Source organism: Leuciscus leuciscus (genome assembly GCF_965113295.1).
Source record: "Leuciscus leuciscus genome assembly, chromosome: 23".
Taxonomy (NCBI): domain Eukaryota; kingdom Metazoa; phylum Chordata; class Actinopteri; order Cypriniformes; family Leuciscidae; genus Leuciscus; species Leuciscus leuciscus.
The window spans coordinates 32,822,709-32,837,461 of record NC_138747.1 but is presented as its reverse complement, the minus strand read 5'-3'; the positions used below and the strand labels follow the sequence as shown (position 1 = coordinate 32,837,461).

Sequence of the window (14,753 nt, the reverse complement as noted above, 5' to 3'; positions counted from 1 at the left end):
TGAGAGAGTGTGAGTGTGTGTGTGTGAGTGTGTGTGTGTGTGTGTGTGTGTGTGTGTGTGTGTGTGTGTGTGTGTGTGTGTGTGTGTGTGTGTGTGTGTGTGTGTGTGTGTGTGTGTGTGTGTGTGTGTGTGTGTGTGTGCGTGTGAGAGAGAGAGTGTGTGTGTGTGTGTGTGTGTGTGTGTGTGTGTTTAAAGTGAGTGAGTGAGTGAGTGTGAGAGAGAGTGTGTGTTTAGTGTGTGTGTGTGTGTGTGTGTGTGTGTGTGTGTGTGTGTTTAGAGTGAGTGAGTGAGTGAGTGAGTGAGTGAGTGTGAGAGAGAGTGTGTGTGAGTGTGTGTTTAGAGTGAGTGAGTGAGTGAGTGAGTGTGAGAGAGAGTGTGTGTGAGTGTGTGTTTAGTGTGTGTGTGTGTAGAGGGTGGGGTTTGTTTATTACAGTAGAAGGCTGGTCTTGTCCTGAAACTATAAATGACCCGCAGCTCCTCGAGACTGAAGGAGATCATCGACAGACACACACAGAGGAGGAACTTCATTCAGTGTGTGTTTCATACAGTAGCTGATCTGTGAGTGTGTGAGTGTGATGATGAGCGTCTCGCTGTCTGCTGCGCTCCTGGTGTGTGTGTGTGTGTGTGTAAGTGAGAGCTGCAGTTGTTTTCCAGCACATCCACAGGAGTTATTCTGCATGTCTTCGATAGGTACGTCACACTGGAGCTTAATCTTATTACATTACATTATCAATACATTTGTTGCAGTATTTATTCATCTTTGTTAAAAATTCAGCTGTTCATTGTTTGTTCATGTTCACGGTGCATTAACTAATGTTAACAATTACAACCTTTGAATTTAATACCATATTAGTAAATTTTGAAATTAATATTAACTAAGATTAATAAATGCTGTATAAGCGCAGTTCATTATTAGTTCATGTTAACTAATATAGTTAACTAATTTTAACTAATGAACCTTATTGTAAAGTGTTACCAAAAAATATATATACTTGTAAATATGCATTTTATTGAATACTAAATATTCACAAAATGGCAGTAAATTATTCACAATTTTTTATGAATCTCACTAATTTGTCAGCGTATTGCTTATGTATGTTCAGAAAGTCTTCCAGTTTTGTAGAATCTCACACGGCATAGCATACAATATCTCATCTTTTTGATTTTACATTTTACATTTTTATTAACTATTAATTAACCTCTTCATTAACTAACAAACCCCAGTTTGACGTAATTTTGTTGATGAAAAAAAAAAAAAAAAAAAATTCTCCTTGTATATTTTTGTATAGTACCAGAATATCCTATTCAAATCAATGTGATAAACAAGTTAAGGCTAAACATAAAGTCAGACGTAATCTGAAACTAATCAAAAAGTAGTCCGAAAATGTGTAACGTAACAGATTACGTTACAAACTACAGGTTTCATCATGCAATTTTGTATTCTATAATGGACTATAATTTTAAGTGATCTACCCAGCACTGCTATTTGTTCATCATTTTCCCGTTCAAATGTTGTGACAAATCAGATATCTATCAAGAACATTTCACCATTACAGTATAATATTTCATAAATATTTGCACTAAATTAAATACCTGTTATCATCTTGCACATTATGCACAGATAAAAGTTCAGCGAGCTAGTTAGAAATGGCTTGCAAAAGATTTAGATTCAGATATTATTTTGAAAAACAAGACAAAGGTATTCATTAAGAGTCTTTGTGGTTAAAATGTTGTGTTTCCGAGAGGGAAAGAGTTTGGATCCCTGTTTCCGTGCGTCAGAGTTGCTTTGGCATTCCAGTCCTTGTTCTTGGATAATCAGGCATGGAATGACCGGCATGAGTTTGTACAGACATGCAGATGCCTGTGGCTTTCGCTGAACCAATACAGTAAATCCACATAATCCCTCGGCTAGAAAACATCAGTCTGCCATTCCACTCACTGTACCCAAACAATGGATTTTGAAGTTAATTTTATTTTTTATGAACATTGTTTTTCAAGGTCTAAGACAAGGGATAAAGATCTCATGGTGATATACTGTATTCACATTAGGAATCTCAGCAACACATGAGAGGCGGCTTTCTGTGCGCGCAGAACAGAGAACAGATTGAGTTCTCTTCGCATCTTCTTGCGTTTGAATGGTTTAAATCACATTACGGGTGAGTTGACTCTTGGCAGGTGCGGTTTCTCTGTTAGAGCGCTTCATTTGAATAGATGTGAACGCTTAACGTTTTAGATGTTCGGTAAGTTAAGTCACAAAATATAAGCCATAACAGCCATTTCTTTTTGCTTCGGATCTTTAGGTTCGGTGTTAAAAACGACAGTGTGAATGCTAAGTGAACCAGGGCTTTACCATTTTCTTTTTGGGTACGGACCAAAAGAACCTAAAATACACATTGAGGAATCAATAAATGGAATTGAAATTGAAATTTTATATCAGGTATTTGATTCCTGACCTTAAAGGACTAGTTCACTTTCAAAACATTTTTTTGCTGATAATTTACTCCCCCCGATGTCATCCAAGATATCCATGTCTTTCTTTCTTCAGTCGAAAAGAAATTAAAGTTTTTGAGGAAAACATTCCAGGATTTTTCTACACAGAATGGACTTCAATGGCAACCAACTATACCAATGTTCAAAGAAGGTTCAAATGTCCGTCTCAATGCAGCTTCAACACGATCTCAGTCGAGAAATAAGGGTCTTATCTAGCGAAACGATCTGACATTTAAAAAAAAAAAAAAAATATATACATATATATATACTTTTTAGCCACAAATGCTCGTCGTGTACCATCTCTGAGACGTGCCACGCATTACGTCATCACGTTGGAAAGGTCATGCGTCACGTCATCTATCTAAGTTATTTGTCTGTGTTCAGAAAGGTAGGGAAGGGCGAAAAATTTCATCTCATTTTCTCCTCCAACTTCAAAATCGTCCGACATCTTTGTTTTAATTTATTATTATTATTATTTAAAAAAAACTTGTGACCTTTCCAACATGATGACGTAATGCGTGGCGCATCTCAGAGATGGTACAAGACGGCCGTTTGTGGTTAAAAAGTATATATATATATATATATATATATATATATATATATATATATATATATATATATATATATATATATATTAGAGGTGGGCATAGATTAATTTTTTTAATCTAGATTAATCTAGATTAATTTTGAAATTAATCTAGATTAATCTAGATTAAAATGGCTCATTTGAATTCTGCCGAAGGCATTCAGAATATGTGTGCTACCCAAATAATGACTATAAAAGTAAGTCTTTGAGAACGGGTTTCTCAAGCCAGGTGGCGCATTAGACCAGGGGCTCATCTCCTGTTTCCAAAATGCATCACAAACTGCTTGAGAAAGCTGTTCTACTCATAGACTGTAAAAGGTTACTACTGTACTGTTACCGTCCGTAGGCAACATTAGGTAGGCCTATGTTATTATCAACTACTATAGGCTATCAAATAAGGAAGGGGCGATATGGCCTAAAATCTATATTGTGATATACATTGCAGCCTCTTGCGATAACGATATACAGTATATTATAATAAAACCATTTCAGAACAGATTACACAGACCCATGCTAAACAACTGCTAAATGTATTTTTTTTTAAAGGGTGTATGTAGTTTTGAGAACATATATTGTGCAAAACTGTAAGTATAGCCTACAACATAATTTTGCAGATAAATAAAATTTAAGTAGGGGAGAGCGGGGCACAACCTAACGCTTTTTGACTTTCTCAGTTTGTGTAAATCTACTTATGGTTCAGAGTATTTATTTTTTCCAACATTAATTTCCCACATGTCTAGTACAATTATGTGGTTTTGTTTTATTAATACAGTATTATACTTTTTTCTTGACATACCCCGAAAGAATGGAAGTGAAATGTGACAACATGCCCCATAGGTGGGGAACATTGTAACATGTGTGGGGCACATTGTAACATAACATATGACAGCTTAAAATGTTATCTGATCTAATAAAAAAAATATACAAAACAAACTAAAATATTTTCTAAATAAAATACAATTAAAAAACTTTTTCATATAAAATAATGGCAATTTTTAATAATTAAATATAAACAAATTTTTGAGTTTTGACTACGAACACATGAAAACACAGCTATACAACATAGTTCAAAACAAATAAATAATTAGTCATTTCTGAACATTGACTCGGTCTTTATTCACCTTTTTCTCACGTTTTCCCAATAAAATTAATAAAAGTATAGAATATAATAGCATATTTCTAATAGGGGCACATTGTAACGCAGTGTTACAACATGCCCCCGCCTGCACAACTGGGGTTTAAACCCTGCTAGTGTCTTCTGCTAGTTAGCGAAGCATTAAATAACTATCTCAACTGTTAAATAACATCTTGGAGATTAAAATAATATCAGATTTGTCTTATTTTAAATAAACACAAAAAATAGAGATGAAAAATTTACTTAAGTAAGAAATTTACTTTTGCTATGGTTTAATAAATGTCTATGGATATCTTCCAAAAAAATAATAATTTTGGCGGATTTTTTTTTTCTATATAGTGTTGATATGGCAACTAGTAAATACACAAAGTTTCGTCATCCAAGCATGTGCGGAAGTATTTAAAACAAGCGTGTTACAACTAGCCCCGCGTTAGGTTGTGCCCCGCGCTCCCCTACACTAGCTGCAGAGACTTAAGTAGGTCTAATGTTTATTACGGCTTGGAGCTTATGAAACCCCAAATTTAAAATTAGAATATTGTCTAACTGATGTCTTTTCAGTTAAAAAGAAACACAACAACGATTCTTAAAATCGAGATTATGTGCTACACCACTAAGATATATTGGAATGGGAATAATACGCGCGCGCTGGTATTCAGTGATATCATGTTTCGTTTTGAATTTGAGGTGGTCGAACGGATTAGTCGTGTGTTAACTTACCGAACTGTTACCCCACACACTCTGTATATAGTTTGCTGCTGCTCGTCTGACGGCTTAAACCCGAACCAAGTCCAAATAATGGATGTTGCACCGATCTTTTTCACCAGCTTTCACTTTCAGCCATGTTTACTTAAAGGTATAGCGGAGGATCTTTCCAAATTTTAGATAAGACCCACCCTCTCCACTTTTTGAAAAGTTTGATTGATTCGCCAGAATGATTGACAATTAGGAGGACCAATAGTTTAGACTACCCACCAGGAAGTAAAACATCCTCCGCTATACCTTTAAGATGACGACGAATATGCGTTGCAGCCGGGTTTACCTCGCGGCCGCGGGTAGATTGCGTCATCATAGCTTGTGTAGTATAGAGCCATCTCCCAACCCAACTTGGAGAATAGATTAACGGCGATATTTTTTTTATCGCGCGATAAGAGTCTCGCGTTAACGCAGCATGTTAACGCAGATAACGGCCCACCACTAATATATATATATATATATATATATATATATATATATATATATATATATAATTTTTTTTTTTTTTTTTTTTTTTGATCGTTTCGCTAGATAAGACTCTCATTTCTCGACTGGGATCGTGTCGAGACTTTGAAGCTGCATTGAGACGGACATTTTAACCTTCTTTGAACATTGGTATAGTTGGTTGACATTGAAGTCCATTCTGTGTAGAAAAATCCTGGAATGTTTTCCTCAAAAACCTTAATTTGTTTTCGACTGAAGAAAGAAAGACATGGATATCTTGGATGGCATCGGGGTGAGTAAATTATCAGCAAAAATATTTTTGAAAGTGAACTAATTCTTTAAGTATCCTATTTCCACTAATTCTGTAAGACAGGCGATTGCCTTGTATGACACAACTACATTCTGAACTCTTATATGACGGCGCCAGAAATTATTTCTTTTTAACCAAACAATGGATTTTAAAGTTTTGAGCTCTTATCTTATCTGCATTCACAGTCAGAAGCTCTTGCTTGATTTTCTCCAGAGGGATAAAAATCTCAGTGTTCACGCAACACATGAGAGGCGGCTTTCTGTGTGCACAGAACAGAAAACACATTGAGTTCTCTTCGCATCTTCTTGCGTTTGAATGGTTTAAATCACATTACGGGTGAGTTGACTCTTGGCAGGTGCGATTTGACCAAAACGAACTCGGGTGCGATTTCTCTGTTAGAGCACTTCATTTGAATAGATGTGAACGCTTATCGTTTTAGATGTTCGCTAAGTTCCGTCACAAAAATATAAGCCATAACAACCATTTCTTTTTGCTTCGTATCTTTAGGTTCGGTGTTAAAAATGACAGTGTGAATGCGTGAACCAGTACTAAATGTATCATTTTCTTTTCTGGTCCAAAAGAGCCAAGCGAACCGAAGTGTGAACACACCCTAAAATGCACACGCAAGAATCAATAAATGGAATTTAAATTTTAATTTTATATCAAGTATTCGATTCCTGACCTTAAGTATCCAATTCCCACCGTAACCTTTTTCAGCTACAGTATGTTTTAGGTACATCTAGCTGGACTATATTTAGTAATTGATTTTCTAAGGTATTAAAGGACATTTAAGAATCAATAAGACACCGGTGATTCCCTTCTATGACACAACTACATTCTGAACTGTTATACGACGCCGCCTGAAATATGTATTTTAATGTGTTCAGCCTCACACAATATATAACAACTGATTATTTTCCCATTAGTGATGCGAGCTGAGGTAACTGGGGAGAAGATCATACCCGGAAAGAGAAATGGAGATGGTATGGGAGAAGTTCAATATGACATCAAAGTGATGAAGGTGAGCTAAAGTATTGACGATCATATAAATGTTCTGCTGGGAATTACAATGATCTGATATAGCATGCTTTTCCTGGGACAGATCGGCCTGATGTCCAAATCTGGAGTGTGTTTCTCGAAAGCATCGTTAGCCAACTAGAGTCGCAAGTTTCGTCGTTATCAGCAGTTCAACGAGTCGGTGTTTCCCGAAACCATCGTTCGACAGATCTAGATCTCGACCTGTGGTTAGAAGAAGAGTTTCTTGTTTGCATGACATGTGGACTCAATAAATCCTGATCTTGAACAAAATAATCAAGCTGACATTCAGTGCAATATCTTTTATTTAGAACACATACAAATGTCATTTACGTCTTTTAGTTTGTCAAGAGATTTAAAGCGTTGTTGTTGAAGAGTGCGCATGTGTGAACGAGCTCTAGTGTAAGAACGAGCCTATGATTGAATCTGGAAATAAAGCAAAATAACTGAGAAAAATGAGAAATATTCCTCAGATGACATGTTCATGATTTATAATAAAACATCTCGCATTAATTCCATCTCAAACAGATTCATTAATAGTATTATTACTCCAACACCTGCGTGACATCATTAACCATCGTGGATGAACGACCAATTTGCGACAGTACGGTTTGGGGAAACAGTCGTGACTAGCTAGATGATTTCTTCGACTATGCATCGTACTATAGGCAGCGAGTTATGGCGTTGTACGGGAAACACACCCCAAAATAGTCCATGATTTAAATGGAGAGTTACAGTCTCTTTAGGGTTCTTGTCGACACATACTGTACATGAACGTGTGACATACGCTGGAAACACGGTTCGTGAAGCTTCGAAACCTTTAGTTGAAACGACTTTGGCGGTTTGATACATGCTCCGAATCACTGGTTCGAAACAAAGGATTCGAAGCTTCACGAAGCGTGTTTCTGAAGCGTCCGTCAATCGAGACTCTATTTTAAATATAATAATTTTTTTTTAAATGGATCTGCAGACCCAAAACACAATACACTGCTATACAATACCAACAATGGTTTTACAAAATTATGGTTTTGCAGGTGTTCAAAGGTTCTTCTGACAGAATAAAGCAAATCCAGCATGCCTTTACAAGTGAGATGTCTTCATTGTGTGGGACCAGACTGGATCACGGCCAGTATCTGCTTTCAGGTAAATACAAAGTTCAGTCGTGAAACTCTAGATGGCGCAGATAATATCGTGATTGTTGTTTTAACCCCTTAACTGTCACTTGGCGCTCTTTTTTTATTGCCTTTTTTCATGTAATACATATTTTAGTAATCATTATAAATTAGATATCATTCGAAAGCTTACGAACTCAGAAATGTATCCTGTGAAAACCATTTTGAGATTGGATGTTGCCTTACTATGGAAATGGTACTTTAAATTACTTTAGCAGGCTCCTCCCCTAGTGGGCGGAGTCAGGCTTCATTTTACAAAATTATTTTAACTACTTTATAATCTAAACTTTTCTAATCTTGACACAACATATTGTTGGAAAGGTCTGAATCTCAAGGTTCCATATTTTGGGGACTATTTTGTGATAGAAGTGATTTTTGAACAGAAATGTATTAATTTGTCACAAGAGAATGCGTCGAATCAATCAATGGAATGTTGCTATTTTTGGTACATCGCCTAAACAAAATCTCATAGGAACATCAATTTTTGTGATATAAACTTCAAATTTGGAACACAACTTGGTTAGATATGTGATTTTAATTTGATAGTAATTTTATAATAAATTATATTTTGTAAAATATATATTTTATATAAAATATTTTTTTTTTTAGTACAGTACATTTGATTTACAGTAAATTCAAACTTCCAAAACTTTTTCAAACTTTCATTTTTTTAAGTGCTTTCACATCAGCAATAATCTGCTGAGTATCTTCTTTAAAACAAAACTATGGAGTTTCCTTTGTGTCTTTTTTATTCAATCAAACGCACTGTGTTTGAGAGTAAAACTAATTATTTTGTAATAAAAAAATGTGCAAAAAAGTATTTTTAGGGCTCAAAAATAAAGAAGTTGATAAAATGATTTGCAGTGCGTGTAAATCTATGAAAACCTTTATTTTTCTTTGTGCATTTCGAACACTTTTTCATCACCAACGCACAAAATTTGCTCTTTTTTCTGCTGTCTTTTTTTGCGCGTCTAAATCTTTATCTTGCAAGTTGAAAAGTTTTGCTTGCAAATTAAGCCGTGTCTCAGTGGGCTTTATCGCCCAGTATGAAATGCCCTTTTCTATTGGTCACCCTGGATCGAAGTGACAGGTTGGCCACGCCCACTATGTTTTCCCGCTGCAGTGTGTCTGAGAGAAGAGCGAGCGAACTTGTAACATGTCGAACAACAGGTAATTGACTGAGCAAGATAACTGATTTAATATCATAAACTCAGTGACAAGTGAACTAAATAATCTCCCATTTAGATGTCTTTTATATTTATATCATTTAAAACTGTTAATCAATATCACACAAAGAGTTTTTCCCTTAAAAATCAGCATGAGTACAATGTGATATTGATTTTATACAACAGTTCAATAGACAAGTTAATAATAAGCGACTTACATTTTAGACACATTATCGCCTGTATTTCGTCATCGAAAATAGTTCCAAACTAAAGCAACAGGACTGTTTTGCATCTCTGAGCACACACAGCGCTGCATGAATAAACGAATCGGTTGAATGAATGATTCAATGACTCACTCATTAAGACAGTCAAATGCTTCAGTCCTGAATGAATCAGCCGTTTAAATGAATCAGTTGAAATTCAATGACTCACTCATTAACAGTGACGTGCTGCCACCTACTGGTGGTTTTAATTTCACATTTAAAGTATCTTTTCAAATCATTTAAATGAATCACTAGCTCAAGCAGAGCATTTATTTACTGCTCGATAACCCAAGACTCCGCTGTATGTGGCTTGCCGTCTGCTGCATGACATGGTCCCTGGTTTGTCTTAATGTGTTTTATGACTTTTTTATATCAAAATGTCAGGCCGCTCCAGCTATATGATGCTGCGAAACTAAATAGAGTTCAGAGAGATCCACATTAAAGAGTTTTTTAGGGGGACTCTTCACTAATTTAACAGGGATTAGGAAACACTGACTAACATCATGAGTGGACCTCAGGGAATATAAAACAAAAATGAAATATACAATATGTTTTCTGTCTCTTAGGAGAGATCACGTATGAGAGATTCTCCATTACATTGTGCGACCTTATTACGCGCTGGGACAGTCTCTCCTTAATGCAGAAAAACAACATCAAATACAGATATCAGATGGGCTGTGACTGCAAGGTAAGAACACATTAATTTAGAGATGCACGAAATAAAAATATGGTGGCCGACCATATCAGTATCGGCCGATATATGTCAATTATTTGTAAATTATGTTATCATTAACGGCCCAATTAAAAAGAGTTGGCCGATATATTAAATAATGTATTATTTCCTTCAGCTGAAACACTTCAGATGCGCACTGTTCAAAATTATGGTTTTGAGTTGCATGAAATATGATTCAAATCACTTCGAAAAAGGAAAATACAGTAAAGTGCAACACAAGTCTGTCATAAAGGCTACATAAAATTCTATTAAAAACATCAATATAATTGTTTGTTTGGGTCATGGATTTTCGTAGAAGCTTAAAATGCTCCCAACCGGTCCAGCTGGCTTCTCCATACCAGCAGACTCGGCTTACAATTCAGTTCGGCCGGGATCCGACCAGTCAGCGCTATTTGCTTCACTTCGGTGTTGAGCGAATGTGCCCCTGGCTTCTCTAGCCCGTACTTCATGGTACTCAAGAAAGGTGGTGGGTTACGGCCAATCTTGGACCTGCGAGTCTTGAATCGGCCCTTTTCTAAGCTTCCGTTCAAGTTGCTAAAGCAGAGTCGTATTTTCGAATGCTCCGTCCCCGAGATTGGACTGCAGCGTTCAACCTGAAGGATGCGTACTTCAGATCTCTACCCTTCCGCAATGCAGGCTATGCCTGTGTTTTTGCGTTCAAGGGTTCGAAGTCAGTACAAAGTCCTACCCTTCGAGTGCTCCACAGCCAGTTGGGTCTTCGGGTCAACTGGGAAAAGAGTAAGATTGCCCACGGGCTGAGGATCTCTATTTTCGGTATGGAGATAGACTCGGTCCAACATGTTTCTCAAGAGGAACGTGTCTGGTCGGTGCTATACAGAACTGAGAAAGGGAAAGAGAAACTTTTTAGAGGCTCCTGGGCAATAGAACAGCTTCCTCCATATGAAGACCGCTTCAGCACTGGCTTCACGGCCAAGTCAGACCTTTTGTTTCTCCGGTTTCCCCTAGATCAACTGTCCACCAACACCGGCTGAGGGGCCACGTACAACAGGCATGCAGTAACGGAGGTCTGGGCGGGCCTCCGACTGCATTGGCATCAACTGCCTCGAGCTGCTAGCAGTGCACCTTGGTTTGACACGCAGAAAAATGCCACTGTTCAGCAAGCATGTATTGGTCTGTAAAGACAACATTGCGAGCGTTGCGCTACGCTTCCCTCGCACGTCGCAACTCACCCGCCACCTCCTCCTATGGAGTCAGAAGCTTCTGAGGTCACTTCATTCCACTTAATTTTCCGGCCTGCTCAATCGTGCCGCCGATGAGGCCTCACGACAGCCTGTGGCCCAGGGAGAGTGGAGACTCCATCTCCAGGCGACCCAGCTGTTCCGGGACCACTTCGGGGCCGCACAGTTACATCTGTTTGCCTCTCCGGACTCGTCCCATTGCTAGTTGTTTACTCCCTGACCGAGCGGAGAACCCTCGGCACGGAGACACTGGCACACAGCTGGCCCCGGGGCCTACGCAAAGATGCGTTTCCCCAGTGAGCCTTCTTGCACAACACTGTGCTAAGTCAGGAAGGAGAAGGAGCAGGTCTTCCTTGTTGCCCCTTAATGGCCCAACTGGACCTAGTTCCCCCGAACTTATGCTCCTCTTGACAGCCCCTTCCTGACTCATTCCTCTGAGACATCTCAGGGATGGGGCGCCGTTGGCACCCGCAGCCAGACCTCTGGAAACTCATGTCTCGCTACGGAGGTTCAGGTATCTACCTCAAAATGATCGTAGATGCCATCACTTCTGCGAGAGCACCCTCTAAAAAAGTGAGGCTTGCTTACGACCTGAAGAGGAACCTGTTTCGTTGAGTGTGTTCTTCTCAACCAAGAAGACCCCCGAAGGTGTTCGATCACTTCTGTGCTTTCTTTCCTGCAAGATGGGTTGGAGAAAGGGCTTTCTCCCTCCGCCCTCAAAATGTATGTTGCCTTTATATTAACGCACAACATGGGCCCTATTTTAACGATCTAAGTGCATGGTCTAAAGCGCAAGGCGCAAGTGCACTTAGGGCATGTCTGAATCCATTTTTACTAGTTTAACGGTGGGGAAAATGGTCGGCGTGCCAGGTGCATAGTCTAAAAGGGTTGTCTCTATTCTCTTAATGAGTAATGGGTATGTTTTGGGCGTACCGTGAAATAAACCAACCAGAGTCTCATCTCCCATTCCCTTTAAAAGCCAGGTACACAGGGTGCCTCGCTGACAGATGTTTTTAGAGCTGCGAGCTGGGCGACACCAGCACATTCACTAGAAAAATAGCCTATGTGTCGAGCCGGTTGCTTTCCATGGGCTCCCTTCACATGAAGCCAGTTTCACTGTAAGCCCGATTCGAAGTGTCGGCTTGCTGCGCCATTCCCCTCCTGTGGACTGGATACGTGCGCCATTCTTGCTCCAGTAGAGTTCCTCTTTAGCCGAACCCTGTTGAGTTCATCCACACCCTTCGGCATCGGACGTGGCGGAGTGTCCAAGGCCAGGCCTAACACTTGTATGCTCTGGTGGAACCTGTGCTAGGCTGAGTCCATATGTTGTGATCCCTACGGCGATCCCAACCCTTGTTCCCTGAAGGAGGGAATGGAGACGTAGTCCCGTCGCCACTATTGCTGGACCACCACTGACTCCGGGCTCCGCTTGGCCCCTCAGCGAAAAACAAGTGGTGCGTGCATCTACTTCAGTATTTATACCCGCGCTGCAGGGTGGAGCGTGGATGCAAAGCTCGCACGCCAATGTGTGCATTGGCTCGTTTGATCAATACTTGAAGATGACAGGCTCCCTAAGCGTGATCCCAATCAGTCGGCACGTACGAGTACGTCTCTGTTTCTTCTTTCAGGATACGAGGGTTACATACGTAACCGAGACGTTATTTTTCCAAAAATGTCGGGTCATTTTTTCAAATCGTTGGGTCATTTCCAGTAATAACCCAATGCATTGGGTTAAAATAACCCACAGTTGGGAAGATGCTATACCACCCCATAGTTGGGTTACTTGTTGGGTTATTTTTAACCCAACATTTTTAAGTGAGCGAGCAGATAAACAAGTTCTAGAATACTAACTCATTCACTAATTCATTTGATAATTTAATTAAATTCATTATGTCCAGACATACCCTGACATAGACTTGATTTATGAAGGTTTGAGAGTACAAAAACATAACTGAAAGTATATATTATATTGTATTGTAATATATTAATCTGTGAACGCATCTGCAGATCTCCAGCTGCACTGACCAGCCCTGTCAGCTCAGCTCTAAGAGCGAGTGTGTGTTCGACGACTGGTCTTCCTCATGGTCAAAGCCACATCATGAGTTCGCCTGCATCAGACACAGCGACGGCTCCTGCAACTGGTACACAGGAACGGCCAAAAACCACACAGAAACACACGCCTGACGTCTGCAAACCACACACACACACACACACGCGCGCCTGACGTCTCCAAACCACACACATACACACACGTCTGACGTCTGAAGCCCCAGAGCACCACTGAGTCTGAGTGTGAAAGAAGCTGCTTGATGCTGATCAAATCTGAACACAAGCAAGGCCTGTAACCTGCTGCAACCACCCAGAATAATTAGCACAATTGCATTGGATTATTAGCATGTCATATTACTGTAATGCTTTCATATGACGACACATTGTTTCTTTTAGGTCATTTGATTTTCTATCTAAAAAGGAATGAAGAGCAAAAAACAAAAAACAACAAAAAAAACAATTCAGTAAATTATTTTGAATTGGAAAAAAAAGGGTTTAGGGGCCAAAATACCATTTTCAAATGATCTTTAATGCCTAAAGAAATCAGGAAGATGCAGCATGGGTCTTTTCTACATTTACACTTTTAAATGAATCTTTAGCATGTTACAATTAATCTGCATAATTTTGGCTTGCTGTAGTTTAATGAGGCATTTTTTAACAAGTAATAAAACGTTTTCAAAGCGTAAACAATAAATAAAAATGTGCAGGAGTTAAGGAAGCTACTGTGTCTATATCTCTCTATTATGAAGCAATGCTCATGTTTTGCAATAGTTGTTGTGGTCGTTCACAATAAATCCTGCTGATTGCGAAACTGTGTTCATTTAAGCATGTGATGCAGCAGCATTAGCTTAGTTTAGCTTAGCTTAGGTTAGGTTAGGTTAGGTTAGGTTAGGTTAGCTTAGCTTAGCTTAGGTTAGGTTAGGTTAGGTTAGGTTAGGTTGGGTTAGGTTAGGTTAGTTTAGTTTAGTTTAGTTTAGTTTAGTTCAGTTCTCGGGCATCCGCTGTTTTCAAGTGTGAATGTTTTGGTCTAAACACAGTGTGATTTCCTTCATATCTGTAGTAAGCATCATTGCATTCACGCATTGCTTTGCAGATATAAATGATAAAATAGCACTACACTTTTTTAAAGGGATAGTTCAACATTTAAATTCTGTCATCATCCTCAACTCTTCAGAATAATATCCCATCATTAATAGCTGACTACAGGACAGATGAGTAGTGCTACAGTTTTATTGAGGTCTTTCTGCGGTTGAAACACTGACTGATGGATTATGAGACATGATTGATTTCAGGAAGTTGTTCTGTATCCCTCAACAACATTCCTTCTGATGTTCATTGATGTTTATTTGCTGCTGTAACTAGTAGTAAAGATGAAGAGATGATCGGTTCATCTGTCACACACATTGAAGACACACATA

At 38.8% G+C, this 14,753-nt stretch overlaps 2 protein-coding genes across 2 annotated transcripts in view; one reads left to right on the top strand and one right to left on the bottom strand.

Annotated features, from left to right (window-relative positions):
* Positions 1 to 14,753, bottom strand: part of syn2b (synapsin IIb) — a 113,127-nt gene that overhangs the window by 41,143 nt on the left and 57,231 nt on the right.
* timp4.1 (TIMP metallopeptidase inhibitor 4, tandem duplicate 1) lies at positions 498 to 13,795 on the top strand. Its single transcript, XM_082156562.1, has 5 exons — positions 498 to 690; positions 6,645 to 6,739; positions 7,788 to 7,896; positions 9,921 to 10,042; positions 13,294 to 13,795. Exons 1-5 carry the CDS (start codon positions 576 to 578, stop codon positions 13,468 to 13,470), a joined length of 618 nt encoding a protein of 205 aa, XP_082012688.1. The 5' UTR covers positions 498 to 575; the 3' UTR covers positions 13,471 to 13,795.

Coding starts and splice junctions, on each gene's coding strand:
- timp4.1 (XM_082156562.1), top strand. CDS start 576: ATGATGAGCGTCTCGCTGTCTGCTGCGCTCCTGGTGTGTGTGTGTGTG. Junction 6,740..7,787: donor ATGACATCAAAGTGATGAAG/GTGAGCTAAAGT, acceptor ATGGTTTTGCAG/GTGTTCAAAGGTTCTTCTGA. Junction 7,897..9,920: donor CGGCCAGTATCTGCTTTCAG/GTAAATACAAAG, acceptor TCTGTCTCTTAG/GAGAGATCACGTATGAGAGA.